We start from the raw sequence: 11,339 nt of genomic DNA, 5'->3' as shown, positions 1-11,339 counted from the left end.
CCCGCACCCGCACCCGCCGCGCGCCCCCGACGCCCGCCCCTGCCGGCGGCCCAGCGCGGCGGAGCGAGGGGACGGAGGTGGCACAGGACCCGGGCGGGGCGCGGGGAATCGGTCAGGCTCTCTCAAGGGCTTGGATTCAAGGTCCGGCCTGGAGAGGGTGTGGATGGGTCAAACCCATCGGGGGAGCGGGGTCTGGGTTGGAGCGCGAATTCGGCCGAAGGGGCTGACTAGGGCGGGGAGGTTAGGGATTCGGCAACTCATTGATGGGAGCGTTACTCAAGGTCGGCCAGGGCCAGCGGAGGGGGCGCTGGCTGAGCAGGACCCTTAAAGGCATGGACAAAAGTTTGTGGCTTGGGCCCGGCGGTGGCTGGGGCTTCTAGGGTCACAGGAGGTCGGGTTAGATTGGACAATGCCCCAGGACAAGGGATCAAATTAGTCACTGGCAGGGGATGGTGCTGGGATAGGCAGAGGCAATGAGCTCCAAGCCCCACCAGGATAGGAAGTGCTGGACGCCTGAGGGCAGAGCCAGGTAAGTAGGCATGGCCAGTTTGGATTTTGCAGAGTCCCAAGGGCATAGGACTAGGCGGACACTCCCCGTCCTGCCCCCCCACGAACACCTGGGCCCATACCTCCCTGGGCCTTCATGCCCTTCAGTACAGATTTTCAGGGGCACAGAGTCCGCAGCCCAGCACCCTTCCCATCCCACCCAGGCGCCAGCTTTGCCCAGAGCAGAGACAGTGTGTATGTGAGTGGCAGGAGGTTGAGGCCTACAGGCCTGTTTACCCTCCTGGGAAAGGTGGTAAGAAGGGCAACCACAGCAGCACTGACCCAGACAAAATGCCACATTTATTTCACAAACACTGGGAAGACAGGTTGGGGGTGGAGGTGGGACGCAGGTGCAGAGCTGCACAGTCATCAGCAGCCCACTCCCCACACTGAGGATCCAGCCAGCCAGTGCCTCCAAGTCGACAGGCAGCAAGAAGTGAGTGCAGGGAGGGCCCAGAACACCGAGCCCTGTGAAAGGGGCACAGCTCCAGCTGCCCCAGGAAAACCACAAATAAATAAGAGTGGGGCGCGGCCCCACACAGACCGTCTAGTCGCCCATCTTCACTCTGGAGGTCTGCAAAACAAGAACAGGAGAAATCAGGTAGAGAAAGAGGAATAGGTAAGAGTGACAACTGACAGAAGATCAGACCTAACAAACTCATGGTGAGATGGGCAGATGACAACAGAGGGACGACTGGAACAGAATGGAGATGCTATGACAGACAAACACAGATGAACAGGGACAGTCAGGCTGTGGGACAGAAAGGTGGAGAGAAGTGGCATATAGACAATGCCAGTCACCAAGAGTCAACCCAGTCAGGCGCCCCGTCACCCTCAGATCCTCAAGCGGATCGTTAGCCACAAACTCAGGCAATGTCAGACAGATGAGACACGATTTAGACATGCTATTCAACTGACAACACAGATACACACAGGCCCTGGTAAACACAGTCAAACACGCCAAGACAGACTTATTTGGACACAGACAAGATCCCAACCATGGAGACAAACAAAAAGAGAGATACTAAATGAAACACAGACACAAAACAACAAGGGGGAAAAAAAATAGGACCGTTGTCAGTGTTTCCTGATTAGAAACAAAATTAAGCCGAAAGCTTCAAAAGGGGAAAACCAGAAGATGGGAATGAGGTGGTAGAAGCTATTCAGGGGTTCCACGGGTGGAGGCGGGAGCACTGTAGCTCCTCTGGAAGGAGGGCACGTCTGGGTTAGGGACAAGGACAGAGGCTCCCCAGCATTCAGCACCTGTAGGATTGCGACGATGACCCCAAAGAGGCCGATGGCGCTGCCGAAGATCTCCACGATAAGAATCTTCACAAAGAGGCTGGGGTTCTGGGCATCAGCCAGGGCGGCCCCACTGCCCACGATGCCCACGCAGACGCCACAGAAGAGGTTAGACAGGCCCACGGTGAGGCCGGCTCCGAACATGGAGTAGCCTGGGGGAATGGAAAGGGAGCAGTGAGGCCAATCACAGCCCCACTGTGCAAAGCAGGCCCAAGTAGGTGACCAAATATCAAAAGGAGGTGTCTAAACTTGGGGTGGGAAGGGGGAAGCAGATGCCCTAGCGGTCTGCCTTCACACACACACCTACCTGCATGATAGTTTCGGTGGCCAATGGCTTTGGGGTCAGTGGCACTGAAAGGCTGAGGGAGGCAGAGAAGTCATCAGAAACCAACCTCTATGCTCCTCTGTACTCCCCAAGCCATGTGCAGAACACACTGGAATGGATGCCCAACCCCCCTGGTACTCCATACCTCAGCCATGTTGCTAAGGACAATTGCCATGATGATGCCGTAGATAGCCACAGCCTCACAGAAGATGATGCTGGAGGTAGCAGTGGTGGGCAAAGGGTGTTGAGAGGAGAAAGAGATTAGAAAGCAATCAACCTTCCTCCTCACAGAGTCCCCCGTCACCTTTCCCCCACTAGCATCCCACCTTATCAGGAGGCTGCTCGGGAGCAGAATGTCAAGTCAAACAAATGGGCAGCTCCGGATGCAGCTGGTTCTGACAGCCTTCCAAGGGCCCTAACTTACCTGACCAGGTTCTTGGTCTTGATCCGAGGGGCCTTCACCCCTCCCCCAATGATGGAGGAGCCAGTAATATAGATGCCCCTGGTGGAAGGAGAAGAAACCAATGAGCAGAGGCCAAGCTTGTCAGTGCCCCCGGGGTGACTAAGGACCCAGCACCACCACCTGCTATGACTCAATCCCCACCCCCGAATCACACCACCCCGACACTCACCACGCTGCCCCAACCACAGACAGGGAGATCGCTAAGCCAATGCCCAGGTTTGACCACATGAAGGGGGAAGTCTCTGTCAAGAACCTGGGGTGGAGACAGGGAGGAAAGCAATTCAGTCTTGGTGGAGAAGTGAGCACCAAATTCACTCCCCCACACCTCCAGCCCCACCAGTGCTGGTTGCCAAAAGACTCCTCATCTCCCAAAGGTCCACACCCCAGGCAGCTGGGGGCGGGGTGGAGGGGGCTCAAGTTCGAGAAGGAAGGCTGCAAGCAGCAGCCCCTGGGGAATCCTCTCCCTGCCCGCCCTTACCATGCCACATCAAAGCGGAAGCCCAAGTCAAAAATGGTGTAGCAGATCCCTGCAGCAGTGAGAAAGAAAGGGGTTAGGGGCTGCTCTCTAGAGAGAAGCTCCCCAACTTAGATATGAAGTTCCTGCCCAGCTGATGGGCCCCGTCAAAGGACTGCCTACACCTAAGTCAAGCGGGCCCCGCGCAAAAGCACAGCTGTCTGCAAAGATGCCTCTGCTCAGGCCTCCATTTCCTGCCACTCCCTCAGTAACACCGCGCTCGGTGACACCACCTCCCAGACCCAGACCCTTCGGGGCAGCAGCTCGCAGGCCTGGATTCCCTGGAAGACGGGAGGGAGCAAGGGCTCTGGCCCAGCTCCACCGGATCCCGCCAGCCCGGTCCGCGCCGCTGTTGCCCCAACAAGCTGGGAGTGGGGGTTGGGGTGGCGAAACGACCCGAGAAGGAGGAACTGGAGCCGCCTGCTCAGGACCCAAGCAGGCCGGTCCGGAGCAAGAGGGGGTCAACAGCCGCGAGCCGGGCGGGACAGGGGGGCGGGACGACCGAACGCGACCAGGGCTGCTTCGGCGGCCCCCACCTACCCCCGCCCGCGCCCCTCCTCCAGCAGCGGGAGATCGGGTCTCCTCGGTCGGGGTCAGAGGCCCCCACGAGCGCGCGGCAACTCCCGGAGCCCGGGGGACAGAGCCCGCGCTGCAGCCCGGCGGTCCCAGGACCCCACGACCCCCGCCGGGCTCCAGACCGGCCCGCCCGGCCCGGGTGCGGGCCCCGCCCGCCAGGGCCCGGCCTCACCCACGCCGATCATGCAGGCCCAGAAGGCCACGAAGACCCCGGCATAGAGGAGCGCTAGCCCCGTCATGGCGGCGGTGACGGCGGGGCACGGGTCGGTGGAGACAGAGCTGAAGCCGCGTCCCTGCGTCCACCGTCCGCCCCGCAGCCAGTCCGCCGCCCGCACCGTCACCTGACTCGCCCACGTGACGCGCCGGCACCACCTGACCCGGGCGGTCTGGTGCTCGCCACGCCGGAACCGCGGCGCTGAGCATTGTGGTTGGTGTAGTTTCGCGCTGCAGAGGCGGCTCGGGCGCCCTCCGCCCTGCTCGGTCCAGCCCAGCCTTGCGCTCGAACCTGCCCGCGGGCCTCCCTAGCGTGGCCTCCGACCCAGTGCGGACCCCTGTCCCGCTAGGGTGCTGTGCTCCATTCCTCAAGCTCTTCCCTCTGCCTGACGCCCGCTGCCTAGGGCTCACCCTGAGCCTGGCTAGCAGCTACCGAGCTCAGAAATCGTTCTTCCCGGAGCCTTCCGCAACCCTGAGGCAAGGTGGTCGCCTGCTCTGGGATCCTAAGAAACTTCGGCAAGATCATGTCACTCTCTTTAAAATGCCCTAGTGGCTCAATTCCACTCTAAAAGCCATAGTCCTTTCAATGGCTTACGAGGCCTCCACCAATGTGGTTCCGAACTTCATCTCTATTACGCCCCCACCAACTCCCCTGGCTGCACGGGCATCCTTGCTACCCCTTAAACATACCAGCCATACCCTCACCGCATTGACCTTGCACTTGTTCTCTCTGCTTCTCCTAATTTTTATCCGTGTAGCTCACTCCGTAACTTCCTTTCAGTCTTCTTTCACCTTCATAAGGCCTGCTCTGACCATCCTGTTTTGATCTCACTGTTGTATTTCCAGTGCCTGGCACACAGTGGGTTGTATTTCCAGTGCCTGGCACACAGTGGGCTCAATACATATTTGTAATTGGTAGTTACAAAATAGTCAAGGGGGTGTAAAGTATAGCATATAGGGAATATAGTCAATAATATTGTAGCAACTATGTATGGGTACTTGAATTATTGGGGGAACACTTTGTAAAGTATATGATTGTCTTAACTACTATGCTGTACACATGGAACTTAACACAAAATATGTAAACTGTAATTGAAAAAATTGTTTTATTGATTACATGCTGAAATGTTTTGGGTATTGGAGTTTAAAAATTATTAAATTTACAAAATAAAAGAATATCTAGTCGCCGTAGCTGGTTTGTCTCAGTGAATAGAGCATCAATCAGCCTGGGGACTAAGGGGTTCTGGGCTCAATTCTGGTCAAGGGCACATGCCCAGATTGCAGGCTTGGTCCCCAATAGGGGGCGTGCAAGAGGCAGCTGATCAATGATTCTCTCTCATCATTGATGTTTCTCTCTATCCCTCTCCCTTCCTCTCTGAAATCAATAAAAATAAAAAAATAAAAAATAAATGCAATAACAAAATATTTTTAAAAATTTATTCATTTTATAAGTGTTGAAGTTATATATTTACACATTTACCATTTTCTAAATCTTACTTTGTTCCTATTTTGTACATGTTATTTTTTGCACTCAAATGTTTATTTTATACATACATTTTACTTATTTAAAAATATTTTTTTATTGATTTTAGAGAGGAAGGGAGAGGGAGAGAAATATTAATGATGAGAGAGGATCATTGATCCATTCCTCCTGCACACCCCTTACTGGGGATTGAGCCCACAACCTCCAGCACGTGCCCTTGGCTGGAATCAAACCTGGGACCCTTCTGTCCTCAGGCTGATGCTCTATCCACTGAGCCAAATCGGCTAGGGCAATACATACATTTTAAAGGTGCTTACACTACATTTGCAATATATTCTATCTTGTCAACTGGTTGATCCCTTTTGATTTTGACATATTGGTTTGCTCTACAGCAGTGGTTCTCAACCTTCCTAATGCCACAACCCTTTAATACAGTTCCTCATGTTGTGGTGACCCCCAATTTCATTGTTACAAATTGAACATAATTAAAGCATAGTGGTTAATCACAAAAACAATATGTAATTATATATGTGTTTTCCGATGGTCTTAGGTGATCCCTGTGAAAGGGTTGTTCGACCCCCAAAGGGGTCACGACCCACAGGTTGAGAACTGCTGCTCTACAGTGATATGGATTTTAACATACTGAAAGTTACATGTTCAACACCCTGGACATTGCCAATATGCCAAGAGTCTCAGAAAATGTGTGAAATGAAGAAGTGAGTTATTTCACTTCACCCCTCTCAACCTTTAGGGTCCAGCAACTCCACTCTGCCTAAAGCACCCACCATGCTGGTTTAAGAATGGCGTGTCCTTTATCCAAGTGTCCTTTTCACGTCTTCTCTCCTGATGCTTTTTTCCCTCCAGGTGATTCAGCTTATCACCCCTTCTGAGAAGCCTCTTCTGGGCTCCAGCTGCCCCTGTGGGCTTCCCTTCTCACAGAGTACCGTTTCAGTGTGTGGTGACTGTATATTTAACCCCTCTTCAATTTTACACAGTGAGGACAGAAATTCAAAGACAATTCAGATCTCTACCCACAGGACCTGCAGTGTTTGACGAGTAAAAAGAAACAGAAGAAAAAGTATCTGATTTATTCAAGTTTCTGTAATCTCTCTGAGAAACAAATCAGCGTCAGTACAGACCAGCACTGTCCACCAGAACTTTCCGTGAAGATGGGAATGTCCTATAGCTGCGCTGTCCTCTTACATGGCTACCTGAGCAGTGAAATGTGGTCAGTGTGACCAGGAAACTGAGTTTTTAATCTTACATTGTTCAAAATTTAACTAGCTGGTCTACTGGACAGTACAAGTATAGACCAGTTGACTGGGGGCAAATTGCTTCCAGAGGGGACACTTGCCAGTGTCTGGAGATAGTTTTGATTATCACAATCAGGAAGTGTATGCTCCTGGCATCTAGTGAGCAGAAATCAGGGATGATGCTGAACATGCTACAAAGCACAGAATAGCCCCTCACAATAAAAATTATCTGGCCTTGCCCTAACCCAGTGATGGCGAACCTATGACACGTGTGTCAGAGGTGACACGCGAACTCATTTTTTTGGTTGATTTTTCTTTGTTAAATGGCATTTAAATATATAAAATAAATATCAACAATATAAATCTTTGTTTTACTATGGTTGTAAATATCAAAAAATTTCTATATGTGACACGGCACCAGAGTTAAGTTAGGGTTTTTCAAAATGCTGACACGCCGAGCTCAAAAGGTTGGCCATCACTGCCCTAACCGGTTTGGCTCAGTGGATGGAGCGTCGGTCTGCGGACTGAGGGGTCCCAGGTTCAATTCCGGTCAAGGGCATGTACCTTGGTTGTGGGCACATCCCCAGTGGGGGTGTGCAGGAGGCAGCTGATCGATGTTTCTCTCTCATCGATGTTTCTAACTTTCTATCCCTCTCCCTTCCTCTCTATAAAAAATCAATAAAAATATATTTTAAAAAATTATCTGGCCCAAAACATCAGTTGTGCGGAGGCTGAGAAACCCTGGTCTAGACCATCTATAACCTGCCTTTGAAAAGGACAGACCCTTAATTGCACACCAGGAACTGGGATTGGCCAGAGGTCCTGGGCTGCTCCTAGAACAGACGGGCCTAGAAGGCTCCAGGAATGCCCCAAATCAGTCCCCATCAGTCAAACATCAAACATGTTGCTAAGCCAGTATGTGCTAAGCCGTGTGCCAGTGTCAGTACAAGACAAAGCTGGATCCTATGCTTAGTGAGGGGCTGCCTGCTCTCCTTCCATCCAGGCTCCTTCAAGGATCCTGGCAGAGGGGTGAGGTTGGTACAGGGAGCACTAAAAGGTCTTAGCAGTGATTTTTTTTTTTTTGACAGATCTTGCCTCAGGTTTATTTGTACAGATAGCACAGGAGGACACTAGTTCCATGCAGATAGTCGTCCAGGGGTCACACCAGTCCTCTGTCCTCACATCAGCAGACAGAGGCCTCCTCTCCTGTGGAGCCTTTATGGGGGTCTGGGCACCTTTGGGAGCCTAAGCCTGAGTGGCAGCTGCAGCTGCAGCCTGAGACTTGGTTTAAGCCTTGCCTTGGCCTTTGGCCAGGAGTACCTGAGACCCTTGGTGATGGGGACACAAGCACATTTCCCAAGTTTGGGGTGAATGATGTAGACAAGTTGACTGAGCTTGCAGCTGACCCTTTGGGATCTCAGCTTGGCTTCCTTGGGCTTTATGAAGGCCTTGGCACGTGTGCTCATGGCATGAGTGTTGTTGACGTGCCTCTTCTTGTTGTGCTTTTTGGCAAAGCCTATGTTTCTCAGGAACTTTGGATCTATTTCCTTCCTGATGCCTTTTCTGTGCCATTTTCGGAACTGGTTGTGCATGGTGTGGTTCCTGGGCTTGGCCAAATCTGCACTGAAGCCTGCAGCACCTGGGACCGGAAGAGTCAGCAGCGATCCTTAAGTTCATCTGTGTCTCTGGCCCCACAGGGTATCAGCTGCTTCCCTCATCCTCATAGGCGATGGCAATTCCTCGTCTTCCGCTTACGACTCCTGTCACTGGTGTCTGACCCAGCTGAGGCTGCAGCCCTTGCCAGCTCCGAGAACTAAGGAACGAGGCTGCAAAGAGAGGGGACTGAAGCTGAGTGGCCGGAATCCGGGAGAATTCCGATGGGAGTGGAGACTTGGCACGCTTACCTGCGGGGCTACTCTCAACCAGCTCCAGCTGAGGCCGTGGGGTCAGGGCTGAGCATCCAGGATCATTTGATGGCTCCCAGGCAGGCGGGGGTCGAAGCTCCCCAGTAATGAGTGACACATCTGGGATGTCCCACAGTTCCGATTCAGGTGGCGGGAGGGGCACGTGGAAGGGAGAGCCTAGGAGGGAAAAAGATGATCCATACTGGCCCCCTGCTTCCAGGCCCCACCTGTTTCCAGCTCAGGCAGTGCCCCACCACTCACCAGGCAACAAGTCTGCGTAGTGTGTGAGGTGGGGAGCCAGGCCTGGAGATGGCCAGGCAGGGTTGCAGGCAGCCTCCAGCTCACATGGTGACAATACAGGCCGGAAGAAGCCACCAGAAGGCTGGGGAGCTAAGGCACCAAGAGGACAGGCCAACAGCACAAAGACATCCACCTCAGGGAAGTTGGCAAGCTTGGGAGGTGTGGGCCGCCCCAGAGCTAGCACATAGCTATGCTTGCCGGCAGCCCGAGTCAGGTTCCGCAAGTGTGCCAGTGCCTCCCGGTATCGGGCCACGCCCAGCGTGCCCACCAGCAGCCCCACCACGCGAGCGTCTCTGGCCCTCTCTACCAGATATCGTCTACGTGCCCTTAGCCGCCCAGCCCGGGCACCTTCATCACAGGTCCCCCCTGTGTCTGGGCAGCAGGAGGAGAAGGACCGCTCTGGTGCCCAGCCCAAGAGCAGCCGGCTCAGGTCAGGATCGAGGTCAGGGTCAGAGCTGGCCCCAGAGCCTCCCACATAGAAAGCATCATACTCTTCCAGACACCTTCCTGGGGCCAGCGGGAAGCGACGCCCAAAACGCTGCAGGGGTTCAGGCTCTGTATTGAGGGAGCCCGCTGGCAGGGGAAGAGCTGGGCTGGCGACAAGCAGGTCCACATACCGTGGGCGAAGGAGAGTGGCCAAGGCCTCTGGAAGAAGGAAGTGGTGTCAGGGTTGGGGCCTGGCAAAACAAGAGCTCCCCTATTCCCCAGGAGACTGCGTGTGACCCAACGGCCAAGGCTGGGGTCAAGCCCATAGTGAGAACTCTCTGGGATGTACTGAAACGGGAAAATGAGGAACAAAATAGCGGACCCCCCCCCCTCCCTGCATGCCCAGGCAAAACCCCTCACCCAGGGCGTGGGCGCAGGCCGGCTCGCTCAGCAGCGCCACAGGGGCGGTGGGGTCCGGGTTCTGGGCCTCGAAGGCTTGGGCGCAGAGCTCCAAGGCCACAGGACGCTGACCGAAGACGAAGGCCACCGGCAGCGGGCGGGCTGGAGGGCTTAAGCAGGCAGGGCCGAAATGCACAAGGGCCTGAGCTCCCGCTTGCTCCGCAGCCAGCACATCCACACAGCAGCTGCAGGGGAGATACCAGGGGTGAGAAAGGTTTCACCGGAGAGTTCCTGTCATCAGTGGGAAACGTGTCGGTGAAGAAAACGATGTGATGGAAAGACGCCGTCACTGCGAGGAGGGCAGTCATCAAGCATCACCAAAGAGCAACAGAGCCCTTAGGGGCAGGCACTGTCCTGGCGGGAACACACCACAAACCCTGGGTCCCTAGGCCTCCGCCCTGAAGCTCGACGTCACACCTGCCATAGGCTGTGTCCCCCAGAATGAACATTTTCGACCCCGTGGTCTCCTCCAGTCGTGCAGCCACAACCCCAGCATCTCCCAGCAGTTGGTCGGGGAACTGCAAGGCCACCTGTAAGCATAAATCGTGGAGTCAGAAACGGGCTCTCCTCCACCGAGGGTCGTCTCTTCAAGGAAAACCTTCCGGGGGTCCCCACCCACGCAACCTTCAAAGCCTCTCGTCCCAGAGAAGCACCCCCCCTCCCCCTCCATCCGCACAAAATCACCCCGAGACCCCATCCTGTAGGCGACCCATCCGAGAGGTGAGCCATCCTCCCCAACCTGCCCTCACCCGCTGGCACGCCAGGTCACGGACAAACCCGACGACTCGCTGCAGCTCGTACACTCGGTCCAGGTCCGCGAGAGGCGTGAGCAGCCCGGCGGCCCCCGCCTCCCGCTGCAGCGCCGCCTCGGCAGAGCTGCTGAATGTAGACTCCATGAGGTACAGCTTAGGTGGCGGGAAGCAGCGGGGATCGCTCGGCCTCCGCGTCCTCAATGGGTCACAGTCCTTTGATGAGCGCGGGGAGCTTGGGACTCAGGCCGCCAGCAGTGGAACAGCTAGTCGCGTGTCCAAAACTCCCATTCCTCGCTACACATGACCCAACCGGAGATTACTTCCGGGTCTCGAGGGGGGGCTGATAGCAATTTACCAATCTCAAACCAGCACGGCTCCGGCTCTCCAATCGTCGCCTACCAAACCGCCCATCGGCCTCACAGCACAAGGCCAACCGGAAGTACTTGCGGGGGAGATGCGGAGCCTTGTGGGTATTGTAGTTCCTCTAGCCCTCCTCGCCAGACGCAGGGAGTTTTCTGGTTCAGCCCACTGCCCACTCTCAGAAACACCCATTCCCTGAAAATAATTACTCCAGTTTGAGCAACTCCAACTTCTCCAAGGCTGTCTCCTAATCTGCAGAGCGGGGCTTGTGGCAATAGTACTCCTAATAGGATTGTTGGGAGTCTAAACAATTTAGACATAAAACCTTACAAGTAGTCCTTTGCATATTACTGAAAGCATTGCTATTACCCGCAGTCGGTCAGGTAGGCAAACATTGAGTATTACTGTTCACAAGGCACTACACATCCTCAGAGTTTACAGTTTTTAGAGGAAGAATTGTCCC

At 54.6% G+C, this 11,339-nt stretch overlaps 2 protein-coding genes across 4 annotated transcripts; both read right to left on the bottom strand.

Annotated features, from left to right (window-relative positions):
- Nucleotides 1-824: 824 nt before the first annotated feature.
- ATP6V0B (ATPase H+ transporting V0 subunit b) lies at nucleotides 825-4,088 on the bottom strand. Its single transcript, XM_059689870.1, has 8 exons — nucleotides 3,899-4,088; nucleotides 3,115-3,163; nucleotides 2,806-2,889; nucleotides 2,598-2,675; nucleotides 2,319-2,388; nucleotides 2,156-2,207; nucleotides 1,810-2,000; nucleotides 825-1,120 (listed from the first exon to the last, which is right to left on the bottom strand). Exons 1-8 carry the CDS (start codon nucleotides 3,963-3,965, stop codon nucleotides 1,094-1,096), a joined length of 618 nt encoding a protein of 205 aa, XP_059545853.1. The 5' UTR covers nucleotides 3,966-4,088; the 3' UTR covers nucleotides 825-1,093.
- Nucleotides 4,089-5,198: 1,110 nt separating this feature from the next.
- DPH2 (diphthamide biosynthesis 2) lies at nucleotides 5,199-11,004 on the bottom strand. 3 transcript variants are annotated; one of them, XM_059689864.1, is made up of 6 exons: nucleotides 10,514-10,849; nucleotides 10,182-10,294; nucleotides 9,726-9,949; nucleotides 8,841-9,524; nucleotides 8,580-8,756; nucleotides 5,203-8,501 (listed from the first exon to the last, which is right to left on the bottom strand). In XM_059689864.1, exons 1-6 carry the CDS (start codon nucleotides 10,658-10,660, stop codon nucleotides 8,377-8,379), a joined length of 1,470 nt encoding a protein of 489 aa, XP_059545847.1. In that variant the 5' UTR covers nucleotides 10,661-10,849; the 3' UTR covers nucleotides 5,203-8,376. The 3 variants fall into 3 exon arrangements, with proteins under 3 accessions (XP_059545848.1, XP_059545846.1, XP_059545847.1); XM_059689863.1 differs by having other exon boundaries at nucleotides 5,201-8,756; nucleotides 10,514-11,004; XM_059689865.1 differs by lacking the exons at nucleotides 9,726-9,949; nucleotides 10,514-10,849 and having other exon boundaries at nucleotides 5,199-8,501; nucleotides 10,182-10,260.
- Between the last annotated feature and the right edge of the window lie 335 nt (nucleotides 11,005-11,339).

This window comes from Myotis daubentonii, chromosome 3 (genome assembly GCF_963259705.1).
Source record: "Myotis daubentonii chromosome 3, mMyoDau2.1, whole genome shotgun sequence".
Classification (NCBI taxonomy): domain Eukaryota; kingdom Metazoa; phylum Chordata; class Mammalia; order Chiroptera; family Vespertilionidae; genus Myotis; species Myotis daubentonii.
This window is presented reverse-complemented; position numbering and strand designations above follow the sequence as displayed.